Source organism: Acyrthosiphon pisum, chromosome A1 (assembly GCF_005508785.2).
Source record: "Acyrthosiphon pisum isolate AL4f chromosome A1, pea_aphid_22Mar2018_4r6ur, whole genome shotgun sequence".
Classification (NCBI taxonomy): Eukaryota; Metazoa; Arthropoda; class Insecta; order Hemiptera; family Aphididae; genus Acyrthosiphon; species Acyrthosiphon pisum.
Genome location: NC_042494.1, coordinates 140112669 through 140126562, shown reverse-complemented (window position 1 = coordinate 140126562; position 13894 = coordinate 140112669). Strand labels below are relative to the sequence as shown.

At 32.2% G+C, this 13894-nt stretch overlaps 1 protein-coding gene across 1 annotated transcript in view; it reads right to left on the bottom strand.

Moving 5' to 3' along the window:
- Positions 1–13894, bottom strand: part of LOC100164501 (amyloid-beta-like protein) — a 101711-nt gene that overhangs the window by 9111 nt on the left and 78706 nt on the right. The window contains 1 exon segment of the mRNA XM_016807561.2: positions 404–589. Within this exon segment, the coding sequence (XP_016663050.1) occupies positions 404–589 (186 nt within the window).

Below are 13894 nucleotides of genomic sequence, written 5' to 3'. Positions count from 1 at the left end.
TATTTATTTGCCAAGTACTATTTTTTTACAGTTTGATTAGTAAAAAAATAAGAAACAAGAAAAAAACTGAAAAGAAAAAAGAATATTTATTTTAAGCAAGATACCAAATTGCTCTTAGTGTTATATTTTTAATTTAAATAAATTATTCATTTTCATGTCATTTTTTAAAATTATTTTTTCATCTTGTTGTTGCATTTCAACTCATTTTTTCAAATAAAATAAAAAATGTTAACGTAGTCATTTTTTAGATCATTTTTAAACATATTTAATACTTGTGTCGTTTTATGCATTTGTTCAAGGTTTTTAGGTCATCAAGTTCCAGGCCCTACTCATTATTAACGTGATAATACAAGTGGTTTTGTTTTAAAAATAACATAGATAGGTATTAACGTGGTGTTCTTACTTTTTTACAGTAGTCCAAAATGTCCACTTTCTCCTTTAAGCATCCGACTTTGCGTTTCGTGTCGGACGTCCACCGACCGTTCTCCGACATGTACTGGCTATAGTATGGGGTATCTGATTTTGCATCGCATAGCACAGCGACTTGAGGCTCGAAGTGCACCGGTGCCGGTCCATCAGCGCCTATGCCCTAAAATATAAACAAAAGGGTTGTAGTACATTATTTTCAAAACTTAACGATTTGTTTAACCAAAACGTAGTTGATTTCCTATTAACATAATATAGGTGGGTACATACAATAATATTATCGATACCATATAATAATAATATACAATACATCGTAACCTATATATTTATATATTATTTATAGATAATCTTTATCACTTGTTAACTTTCATTATATTATCTGATTCTTACACCTATATTACTATTATAATATTATTATTTTTCTTACATATCGTGCAATTTAAATTAATAAAGCCATTTGGTGTAAAAAAATATTTAAAAAAATGTATATATTATTGGCAGTGCGTCAAATCGAAGACGGTAAAGTAGATTCTAACACGCGGAGAAAACCAATAAGCTGTAAACCTATTATAATACTCGCGTCATATTAAATTGATAGAATAATAATAAAGAAAAAAACACGAAATTATATTATGTCTGATACTCGATCCGTCATAACGAGTTAAAGACGTGTTGACAGCTAATAAAATTTACTCGGTTTTAGCGCAACTTAAAAGTATAACAAATTACTCAACGTAAACGAAACGTAAATGTAAAATATATTACACCTATTATTATTATTGGCGAACGGCGACGACGCATGTTTACCTTCAGGGTGGCGTGAACGCATATAATATATTATTAGGCAGGTATACAATGTGTGTTATACCGTTGTCTTTTGGGTATCTTTGGTTCCAAACGTTATAATTCATAAGTGTCTCTCTTGTGTGGGGTGTATCATCATTACGTCCTATTGTGCGGGCGGCGCATTCGGACGACGAGCACGCGAAAGACGACCGGAAGACGGTTTAAAACGACATCAGCAGGAGGGATGAGTATTGTGTGCGGAGGGGTGCTGGTGCGGGGTGTAATATGACGCACTCGGTGAGCTTAAACTGTCAACGGCCGACAGAGATGCGGCAGTGAGTATATTGTGTGAAATATTATAACGAAATGGCAGACGACAGGCGAAAGATGCAACCACGGGAAAAGGTACGAGACTATACATGCGTGGTTAGACGTATACGGCGTGCAGCTATGGTAGATTTGAAATATTATTGCGAAATGGCACACGACAAGCGAAATACGTCTGAAATCGAATACCTCGGGAGTGGACGGTGGTCAGTGGTGTCGTGGCGTGGCGAGGGAACCGATACATACGAAGCTAGGTAACCGTTTCACGATCCGAATTGTACATGACTATATAATACGGTTATTGACTATAATAGTATAATATACTAATATTATGTAGGTTTATATATTGTTGGTTAAAATTGATCCCCAAGTTTAGTGGTAGCGTACATATCGAGAATAGTGTTGGTGCCATAGGGGGAGGGAGGGTGGGATGATAGGAGGTTCGGTGGGAAGAAGAGTGGGAGGGGAAATTGTGGTTGAACCTCTATAAATAATTATTGGCATCAAGTATGCTATTATTCTATTTTTTATTAGTATTGTAAATCCCCTCCAAATGTTAATAGCCGATTTTGCGTATGTAGGTATGTATACGTGCCACGGTTATCTACCCCGAGTAGATAACCAATGCACCAACCAATACTCAAATTTTTAATATAATATTATACCTATTATTATGATATCTATTGTGTTCGATGTATATCGTCGCACGATCATGAGTCGGTACGAGCGCTTAGATTTATATTACCTGCTGTTTATATTATTATAATACCTATATAATGGTTCACGTTGCATGAGTATTGTCAATAATTATTATAAAGTCGATTATATTAGATGCGATTGGATTTGTTAATCAATGTTTTAGTATGATAATTTATAAGTTTATCACATGACGTATCCGTTTCAAAAAAAAAAAAATGATTGTGACAATATACCTATTATCGGAGACTACTAAAATAATAATCAACAATCGCACATTTAACGTGGCGTCGAACCCAAGCTACTGTTATTAAAACGATAGTTGAAATGATTACTTTGCGATCGAATAACAACAATACGGGTTATAGGTATACTTGCAGCAGCAGCAGCAGCACTACATTATATATTATAATAATTATGATATCGAATGCAAATGCAAATATAATAATATGTGTAGATTTTTTGTTCCAAAAATACCAATAGGTACTGGTCAGGAACAAACGCACAAACATTATTACTCACTAGTCACTACTACCTATTACTTATTAATGTTTTCTACGAGTATAATAATAGAGTATAGGTGCATAATGTAGATTTTAGATTAAACTAAACACACGTCATACAATAACTTACATGCTGTAGTATTAGACAATTAAGATCAATGTACACCACGATAACGCCTTAAAAAATATATTTACCTACCTATAGTTTTAAATATTTAATATTTTTATAGCTGAAGATCTGACACTCATAGATTTTCATCTAAACAATATAATAATATATCAAAATACGATACGATTGTGATGGACAAAGCAATACTTGCGTTCATTATTGCACCAGCAAATGTATTTATATTGTAGGCACGTGTTAAATGTTAATTATAAAGGTAAAAATATTTGCCAACAATTGTACAGTAATATAACCTGTGTACAGGAGAAGGAAGCTGAATGAAAGAAAGGCTATAATATCGACCGACATCTCTAATTTCAAATACTACTAACACCAGCTATAATTAGAGTGGTATATTTTTATAAATCGTGTTACCACGACAACTTAGTCAATAGACGCATTAAAAAACCATGTCTACGAAAAATACTGCTTATAATATAGTTTAAATAAAATTTAATCAACATTTAGGGTCACAGAGTTCACAAGTTTGCGCAAAGGGGTCGTTTGCATAATATTAGATTTGACATTTCATATTTATGCGTGCAGAAAATAATATCACTTAGAGCTCATGAAAGACAGATACATATTTTAATTATTAGTCGATGAATCACAATTAATTATAACATGTTTACTGACCATATTATTAATTGTTAGAGACACTCGTTCTTTTTTTTAATTCCAAGGCTAGACGACTAATATATATTTTGTCTTATTCATATTATTATTATATTCGTGACAATAATTTAAGCAAATAATTTTCCTATAACAACGACATAATAGGACACCACTTTGTGTCGTGTACGTGACCGTTGCATTCAATAAAATATAATAACATAAGACGTACGTACCGATCACATAACTAATACATAAGCGTGATGCATTATGATATTATTAAGTATGTATGGGTTTATGTCACGGGCTTGAGATCTCGTGGTGAATATCAATATTCGGTTAAATTGTATACGATTGTATGATATTATATACTCACTAGGAATATTAATATCAATCATCGATTTGGTGTAATTTTAAACTTGTTATCGATAGATTAGAATAAGACCACGAGTCGCTTTCACGAAAAGTGGTGGGGCCGACTGCAGCACTTCCAGTGGTTGATTTTCCCGTAAACAGTGGCTCTCATTATTTTGTTTATTGCGCGTTGCCATGGGACGGATTTATTTATTTAATATTAAAAAAACGATTTATTTTGCCGCAGTTTTATTTTATTTAAATTCTACCAACAAACACGTTAATAAACATGACAATAACGATCTTACCTATTCAAAAAGTCAGTGAAATTTGTCAATCGTTTTAATAACCCCTTACGCATTTTAACCGCTGGAAGCGCTGCAGTCACCCACCCTTTTCGCGAAAGCGACCACATAGGCGTATTTATATTCACAATATTATATTAATTTATAATAACTCCATAATACGCTATTGTCATTTTATTTAATATGATTTCTCCACGAGAAGTGGATCCAAAATGGTTATCGTTGCAGAATTCTAGAATTCCAATTCATTTTATGGGGTTTATTCTCTGCAGAAACGGTCAGTCTACAATTTTTCAGCGGGTGGGAGGATTTCACTCTATAATACACCCGGACCATCTCTCGTGTTATACGATCTCGTCCGCTATAATTGAAAGGCTCTTTGCATTGTCTCGTTATATACGTGTGCAGTAGACATACAATAATATTATAACTATACGGCGGACGGCGGCGTCGATTCGCGCACAGACGTCTCGTCATACCGTTTTCGGATTTAATGGGTAGCGATAACCCCTAAAGTGCAGAGGGGACGAGGAGCTGCAGGTTAAAGATATAGCTGCCGCCGTCGTCCCTCGTGCTTCCGTGTCGTTAAATGAGTAGCTCTCGCGATATCATATTATTGTGCCGGCAAACGATCAATGAGCACGCGAGGACACTATAATAATAATAATAATAATAATAAAATATAAACTGCTGTGCACAAGACGGCGGGTAATAACAATTATTTTTCGAACTAGAATTCTCGTCGCGACGAGATTCCACCTAGGTATGTGTGTGTTATGGTGCGTGGAAGGCTATAATATAATATCCGATCCCATAGAGGTCATGTATTGGTTTTCAAAGTATGACGATGTATAACCTTAGTATATATCGGCGTATTATATTATACACATCGTCATGTTTCTTGCACAACACAAACACCATGGTAGGTGTGGTTGAAAATTCCACCATGTTATATAACGGTATATAATATTATATTGTACACATATTGCACAAGGCACACTGCACAAGGTGAAAACGATGATCATATTTTGCGAACAACAAACACTGGTTAATTAGTGATTTGTGTATAGCCTGTGGTGTGATATATGGATTTTATTATTATCTATATAGATAGGTATATTGCATTCGATATACACTCTCGATAGTTAGGATTTCCTATGTTATATAGTGTATAACCATCGAGTGTACTACACACAGTAGCGTACACAGGATTTTACTTGAGTAAATAATTTACATTTTTTTTTGCCTAACAGTTTTTATATAATTGGTTATAACAAATTATAGTTAGTCTGAAATTTAGTCTACATTTAGAACATTCGAGTGTTTAACTGGACACCTGGTCATCTATAGTGATCCTGGTCACCTTGCATCTTCAGGTTGTAATAAACGTGGTCATAATCGATGGACGATGATACATGATGATACACCATACAACGATTATGGCAGACACTTAGCAATGTTCTAAATAAAAAAAAAAAAACTGAAACCATGAATCTTGACGTCTTTGTCATATTTAGCAATTTATTTTATATCTATTAAAAATGACCAACAATTAGTCGACTTTGTGTATTGAAATGGTGGTAAATAAGATTTGTAAAAGGAAGACATTTCAGGGGGGAGGGGATTAGAACCCTAGTACCCTACCCCTGCGTGCACCACTGATATTACAGATGAAAGTTTGATTTATATATTTGGTTCGTTATACTATGGTTGATAGTTACACCTATTGTAAACTTGTGTCCAAAGAGGTTTAATTTGTACTATACCACCGTCCACCACTGCATAGGTACATTATAATATATGCCTATGGACCAGAGGCTCTGGTGGTCTAAGAGTCGACGTTTTAAGATAAGTCGGCATAATAGTAAAACTACTATATTGTATCAAAATATTTTTTTATTCTTAGATATTAATCGTTTTGTTAAAATTATCTAAATCTATGATTATCATTAATTGTATAACATTGTCTCAATAATAATTATAACGATGAATTGAAATGATATGTCTACAAAAATAAAGTTCACGCCAAGATGCCATATAATTTTACTCGAAAATCCGTAAGAACGTGGTTTATTCAAGCGACTGACGCTTATAAGTGAGCATATTACTTTGCTCGTAAAGTCACGGTGTGAGGTATGACTGTATATGAGTGTTTGTTCTCAGAGCATTATTTTATTTATAATTTTAGTGACAAAAACAAACACAATAAATAACATTTGTCGTCCCTCTTTACCGATGTATGTCATCACATATATCTCATTCGGACCACTCATATTCTCTCAGCTCTAATTTTGTTATTTATTTCACATATTATTCTACTATATACTATACAGTTATTAATACATATTGTACCTATTATTGACTTACACTAGACCTATCTTATTACTTAATGTATTGTTTTTGCAGGGCGTTAGACCGTATTTTGTTAATTTTTATAATTTTATGTAAGAATTACATTTGTAAAAAAAATGACTGTTGCGTTTGCCTAATTATTACAAATTTAATTGTATGGACATATAACACCTACGTACCTATGTACGACTTTTCGAAACCACGATTTCATGTATAAAACAAACAAACGGGCAATGTTATAAAATAATATCGTAGGTTACAGCTGCATCGTATTTGTCGTTAATAGGAATAATTCGAGATTTTGGGGCCAATCTTTACGCCATTAGGTCGGCGGAGGCTTAACGTTATACCTCTGCACCGTAGCAGGCTCGTTACACCGCCGTGGTGGCGCTAATGATAAAACAGTTTTGACCCATATATTATATTATTACTACCATGATCTGTCGTCTAATCTATACTTGAGCAAGCCGAATTGTGCCATCGTTCGATAATAATATAATACCGCACTATACCACACACGAATGCATAATATACACCAACACCACCACAAACGCCGAGGTGAATTTTCTTTCCATTAAGGAAATGTAATGACAACGGCTTAAGGGTTTCAAGTGGTGTTTTATTAAGAAAAAAAAACCGAATACAATTGAATGAACTTTTTAAGAATATTACAATATTTTAAGAGTAAAAAATCGTTTCAATACGTTTTATAAAAGTAATTTACTGTAATTTAAGTTGTCTCTTATTCCGTCTAGATATTTCAAATCTTTGCAAAAGCAGACATATTATTCTTACACTATTCAATTATCTCATAAGTATATTATAATCTCGTGAGCTAAAAGATCCAGTATACCTATATTGTAAGCTTTTTTAAATATAATACTTCAAAATATATTCTATTTTATTATTAAAAAAACACCAAGTGCGCATAACTGCTTAAAAAGGGTACTAAAAATACATCACCCTGACATATTATATAGTACATCCTTTAAGTTTATTTTGGTTAAAAAAAATAACTTATTTCGACCATCAATGTTTTGGCATACCCACTATACTATACCGTTGTATATAGGTAGTATATTATATTTTATATTATTAATGCATGGACATGTTGCTTGTTTGCAGAGTAGAACTTATTATCACTATTGTGCCCACTTACACTTATAATATAATATATTATGTACTATTATGATCCATACTGCAGGATATACTTGATAATGATTATCCTCCAGGTCGATGGGTACAGGAAAATCGAAGGACGAGTTTATTTAATCATTCAGAGCTCGGAGACTGCTGCAGGTTCTTTCGGAAAAAATAAATGTAAAAAGCCTCGAAAACATTTTGCTTAAAGAGCAGTAACGTAATAGTACCTATGATACATCTGAATGTACAGAATAAATTATTATGTGGGAGGAATAAATATTTAACGACAAAAAGCATAGACACTCCGAATAAAATACGCATTATGACGTAATGTAGGCATCGCGAAATAATTATTTCAAAAGTTCCTATTATATATAACGCTTAGGTATTGCGTTTATATTATAATATTATCGAGGAATATGCGGAGAGGAGAAATGCGGTTGTGGTGAAGATTTTGCGGCTTAATAAAAAAGCATTGCCGAATTCGATCGTTTACATTTTCTTTGGCCACTGCGGCTTTCGCATCAAAGAAAAAAAGGAATATATACGTAATAATATATAGGTAGGTACTATGGGCAAAATCATTATCGCGATGTGGAAAATTGAATTTCGAGTATTTGGTTACGGGAAAGAGCTCCCTATATATTATATACTCAGCGAAACTACATTATGCTATATATATTAATATATATCATTTGAAAAAAAGAGAGGAAAGGGAAGAACTCTTCTTAGTCACTTTCATCGTTGTCTGTGCGCGCGCGTGTCAATATAATAATATACGTACCTATATACACACTATGTGCAGTATGGATTTCAAAGCAGATAACGATCCGAAACATTAACCTTATACATTTTGTATACACGATGGATGCAAAGTTTCAGCCTATAACGATCTTCGTAATTTGTTTATAGTTTTTTTTTTTAGTCTGTTTTTATTTAAAATAATATTTTAATCAGTCTTGCGGTGCTTCACAACAATGCGGGGGGTAATTTAAAAACATTACATTTTCGTAAATAATTTAGCAGGGTTGTAATAGGACGGCGTTTAGTTATGTGTTAAAATAGCATCGTAAAAATTGAATTATTAACAAACGATCTCTCGAACAACGCATTAAGTATTTTAGCAACAGTCATTAACGGGTCGTGAATATTTAAACCAACCGAAATATAACGGAAGTGCGTAATAATTACTATATTATATCTTTACGGACGAGAGACGACTTGTGCGGTGTTTTATCAAATATTATAACCCGATGTCGACGTGTGTTCCACCTCTCGGTTGACAGTAAACAAAACTATAACGATTTAAATATTATAATTGATATTATTATACACGGGCATTGTCTTACATGGTGTAATTAAATGCGGTATAATATATTATGCTGCATATTTTACTTTTGTGTGTTTGTGTAAATTCATAGTTCTTCATAGTTAAGAGACAAAAGCATAGGTAATAATTATAATATGTGTGTGAGAAAAATATAGTCGATTAACGAGAGTCCAATAACTAATAATTTTTTTTACACCGAGTTCCCCATTCGAAAGTATTTAGTACAGAGATTCAATGAAAAAAATTTGTTTTCATAATGAAATGCTCTTATAACATAATATAATTAGTATCTTCATGATTAACAATCTGGATAGGAACTTCCAAAGTTCACAACCACAAATTAAGATATCTAATTAACATTAGTGGATTTAACAATTCGCCTCTCCTATGGTAAATTGAATGTATCACTATCCTATACTAAAATAAATCACTTCTATCCAATAAAATATTTAGGCGTAAGAATTTTTCCCCAATATTTTGCATTTAGGTACTTATTTATTATTTTCCGTAAAAATTGCAATTTAAAAATATCCCTATTTAGACGATGTATTACCTACCATTTATTTTTAACAAATAAGAATTTAAGTTACCATGTTTCTAATTAATTATAACACACAAAAACAATTAAATTTCGTACATTAGTTAATAACTGTACATTTTTAATGCTAAAACTCCTCATAGTTGGATAGATTCTGTAGGTACGTTTTTTTCTATATTTCATTCTTGCAAAGTCATTAATGATATCTTAATAATGAATTGTATAAAATATAATATTTTTATCATAAAAATAAATTTAATACAATAACTATTATAAAAATTAAATTAAAATAGTTGTCTTTTATTGTCTTTTTTTTTTTTTATAAAATGCAGTCTCATAAATTTTCCACTAATAAAGGGCGAAATATGACTTCTAGTTTGTTGGGAACTCACGGTCTTGCAGAGAACAGCTCAGAACGTTTTCACGAGGAATAATATCGCTTTACAGTCGGATGTATTCATTGCTAATGAGTAAACAGAAATTATAATTACACACGGCATTTGTCATTTGGACCCTTTCCTCGTGTGCGACGACATAACGAAGTTATGCACCACAGTCCACATAGTCACCGGGAAAAGTCTCCAAACATTGTGAGGGCTTTTGTGCGTGTCCTGGTGTATTTACATTCGATTAACGGTTTGTATGTAAACGTGGTTAAACCGTTTTCGCTTTGTCGTTAAACCTTATGTTCGTATTGACGATCAAATCGGTAATCTCATCGTAACGGTCATGTTTGTGTAACGGAAAAAGTTCTATGGAAAAAATACATATCATGTAACGTTGTGTAGAGGTATAGGCGAAATAAGTAAAAAGAGGAAAACCGCTGAACAGAAAGGGCAAGTGTTTATACAACAAGTCCTTGTGATGGTGTTCGAAGAGGGGAGGTGTTTGTGTAAAAGAAAAAAAAGAAAAATATATTCGATGGATTGATGGGATAAGACGAAGCAGACATTTCTGTCACACGTAAACCGGCTTCTATTTATGTGTCAGTATCGTTGAAAATGGAAGATTGTCAACCATTCATTAACTTTATTTATAAAGTAAACAATGTTATGGTATATAATATTATATTATATAAGACAATTTTCTTGATATATTATATAAAATTAAATTATTTTTTCGATATCCTTTCAATATAATATTAAACCTCCTACCGCATAAATCTATTTATTTTCCAAAATAAAATGTCTCCTCGAGAATTTAGGTGATAACATTTACAGTCACACATCTGAAGGAGTAGGAGTACTTTTATTCTACTAAACGTTAATGTTTTATCTGCTTTTTTAAACGCTTCTGGAAAATTACTTTGATGTATTAAAAAAAAAAAATATATATAACACTTTTTAAATATACATACGTATATTACGCGAGCTGTGCATACTTAAAATGAAAATTAATCAAAACTAGTATATACATTTTTTAATTAAAAATATTATACATGCAATTTATCAAACAGAAAAAAGTTCACTCGATTTCAATAGTATATAATATTATATACATAAAATATTTTTAAATTTTTCCATTTATTCTGCATTTGTTGTAATTTTTTAGTAAAACATATAATATTATATGATTTCGATAAAGCTAAAAAATATTACAGTGTTATACGTGTGGATGAATATTGTGAGCACGTAAAATATAATGGGTCATACATAATGCTATTGATATATTGTATAATAAGTTATAACAAAGTATTTTCATATGAGTAGAAGTATATTTTATTTTTCCTATGTAGATTTTAATTTAAAATAAAAATAAAAACGTATATAATATACATTCTTATAAGTTATAAGTTATGTTATAAAATATGATTACATTTGTATGTAATAAAAACCAGTGCAAGTGTTCACAGTTTATTTATTTTAGTAATAATATATGGATGTATGTCAACAATAAAAAGTTGTTAGGATTTTTATACTTAATGTATTATTATATTAATTTTGTTGGTAAACTATGTTAATAGTAGTTATCGTTCTAAATTAAAACCAGTTGGTGAGTTTCAAAAATGTAATGTTATAATCATAAAATATAATAACTATGTATCCTAATATTGGACATATAATTCCATTAAATTACATTTTTAGCGTAGGATTCTTTTTGTAGATTGAATTCTAATCAACACGAAATTAATTATTTTAAATAAAAATAGCTCAAATTGCTTAAAGATGTTTGTACAACATTATCTATAATAATATCCACGTACACTTATAATTTGACTCGTTGTTAAAATAGATGATAGATATATAGTCATTAAGAATACCTACATAGTTTAATCAAGAAACTTAAAACACAAACAAGTATATGTAGGTACATCTAAATGAAAAAAAAACATTTAAGTTTACACAAAGGATGGCATTAATTAATTATTGAACAACGTTGATGTTATCCTACACAGTAATGTACCCATATTGCCTATACATAACGCCGTTTCACGTTATATGCTAAAAACGTTGGATTAAACAAGTAGACAGTGTTGCGAATAATTAATCTTGTTTCGTCTATTTAGACACCGAATAGTGGTACTATTAGTGGTTACTATAGCAGTAAATTTTAAAGATAAATTAAATAACTTAATTTATCATAAATCTAGTGGTATTTAAAATACAACTATATAAAAAAAATTTTATTTGGACGTTTAAGTCCTGCAATTTTGATTGAAACCATTTATTTATTTATTGAACTATAAAAAATCGTTATAACTGAAGTAAAAAGAGTAATTCTAATGAATAAAATAAACAACATCCACTAGGATTTTTTTTTAAAATAAAAATTACGTAGTTTAATTAGGTACATTGATTTGCCTACATTCGCTAACCAGAGAGTTGTGAAGGTTTAAAAGTTAAATTATTAATCATTATATGTATAACGTATATAAAAAAAAACCGGTCGTCTAACACGTGTGTTTTAATTTAATCTTGATTCACTTTTTTCGTTTCACAACGATTAAAGATATTAAAAAAAAAATTCACGAACAACAAAATGAGATATCGTACATATTTTATACGATATTATAATATATCATAATATAATACCACGACGTGGTCATTTATTATTACAATACCTACACGTTTTATCGATTGTGCCCTTTTTTATAATATCCATCCACGGTCTGCAAGTTAAATTTTTTATGCTCACTCGCCGTGGAAATGACAACCTTATCGATAAGGTATTCATTTTTTTACAAAGTGCAGTTCTATAGGTATTATGTATACATTTCACAAAATTAGGCAACTTTGTAATTTCTTTACATTTCACATTGACCGTGCGGCGGCGGCGGTAATACTGCAGAATATCAACCGTTTTCCGCTTGTGTCATGTGTCGGGGTTGAAGGAATGGTGTGTACCGCCGCTATACTTTATACTAAAACGCTCGGTGTCGACTTTTGGAAGGCCTAAATTTTCCATTTCTGAGACAGTTTCCACGGCAAGCAACTTCAAACTACTATAATATAATATATTTACATATAAACCATATATCAACCACGCCACTATACCCGTAAAACGAGGTACGTGTAAAATATTATTATTGTTATTATTCGATACGGCGATGGCGCGTGCGTATCGATAACGGGACCAAGAGCCAAATAATAATAATCACAAAAAGTGCCTCCGGTCGGTGGTGTATCGACGTTTTTTTTTTTTTCGTTTTATATTCATATTATTGTCACGAATATCGCTTATAACAATAATAATAATAATTATTATTATTATAACTACCTATTATTACTATTACTATAATATATAATATCATTCGGATCCGATCGATTTCACGTACGCCGACAGTTGTGGTATTATTATTATTATTATTATTATTGTCGTGCACGCACGCACGCGACTGTATTATAATGATAATAATATATACATATCATTACGCCGTTTATGCGTGTGCCACTGCGTCGTCGTCCCCTGCCGTTGTCCTACACACGCGTTATGTATGATATATTATCTCCGACCTTATAGTCACCCCCGTCTATCCCTAGATCGTACATATATATGTTATGTGACATGTATATGTATATACACGCGATACATACGCACGTACCTCGAGATCTAGCCGCACTCTTCACCCGGCCAAGGTTGCACAGGCCCGTTGTCGTTTATCGCGTCCGTTCCGCTGTATATATAACATCGTGTCGTACAATAACGATGGGGACCGGGTAATTTCGCCTCTGCCGCCGCCGCCGCCGCCCGAGGGAAATCAATAGCGAGCGGCGCTTTGCTCCGACGGTCGCCCAGCGTGCAAAATAATGCCAGACGCACACACACGCGCCGCTGGCACGGCCGGAACAATACTCCAACACGCACACATACACACACACGTATGTGGAAAAGTCTCACGTCGATGATGTCGGTTTG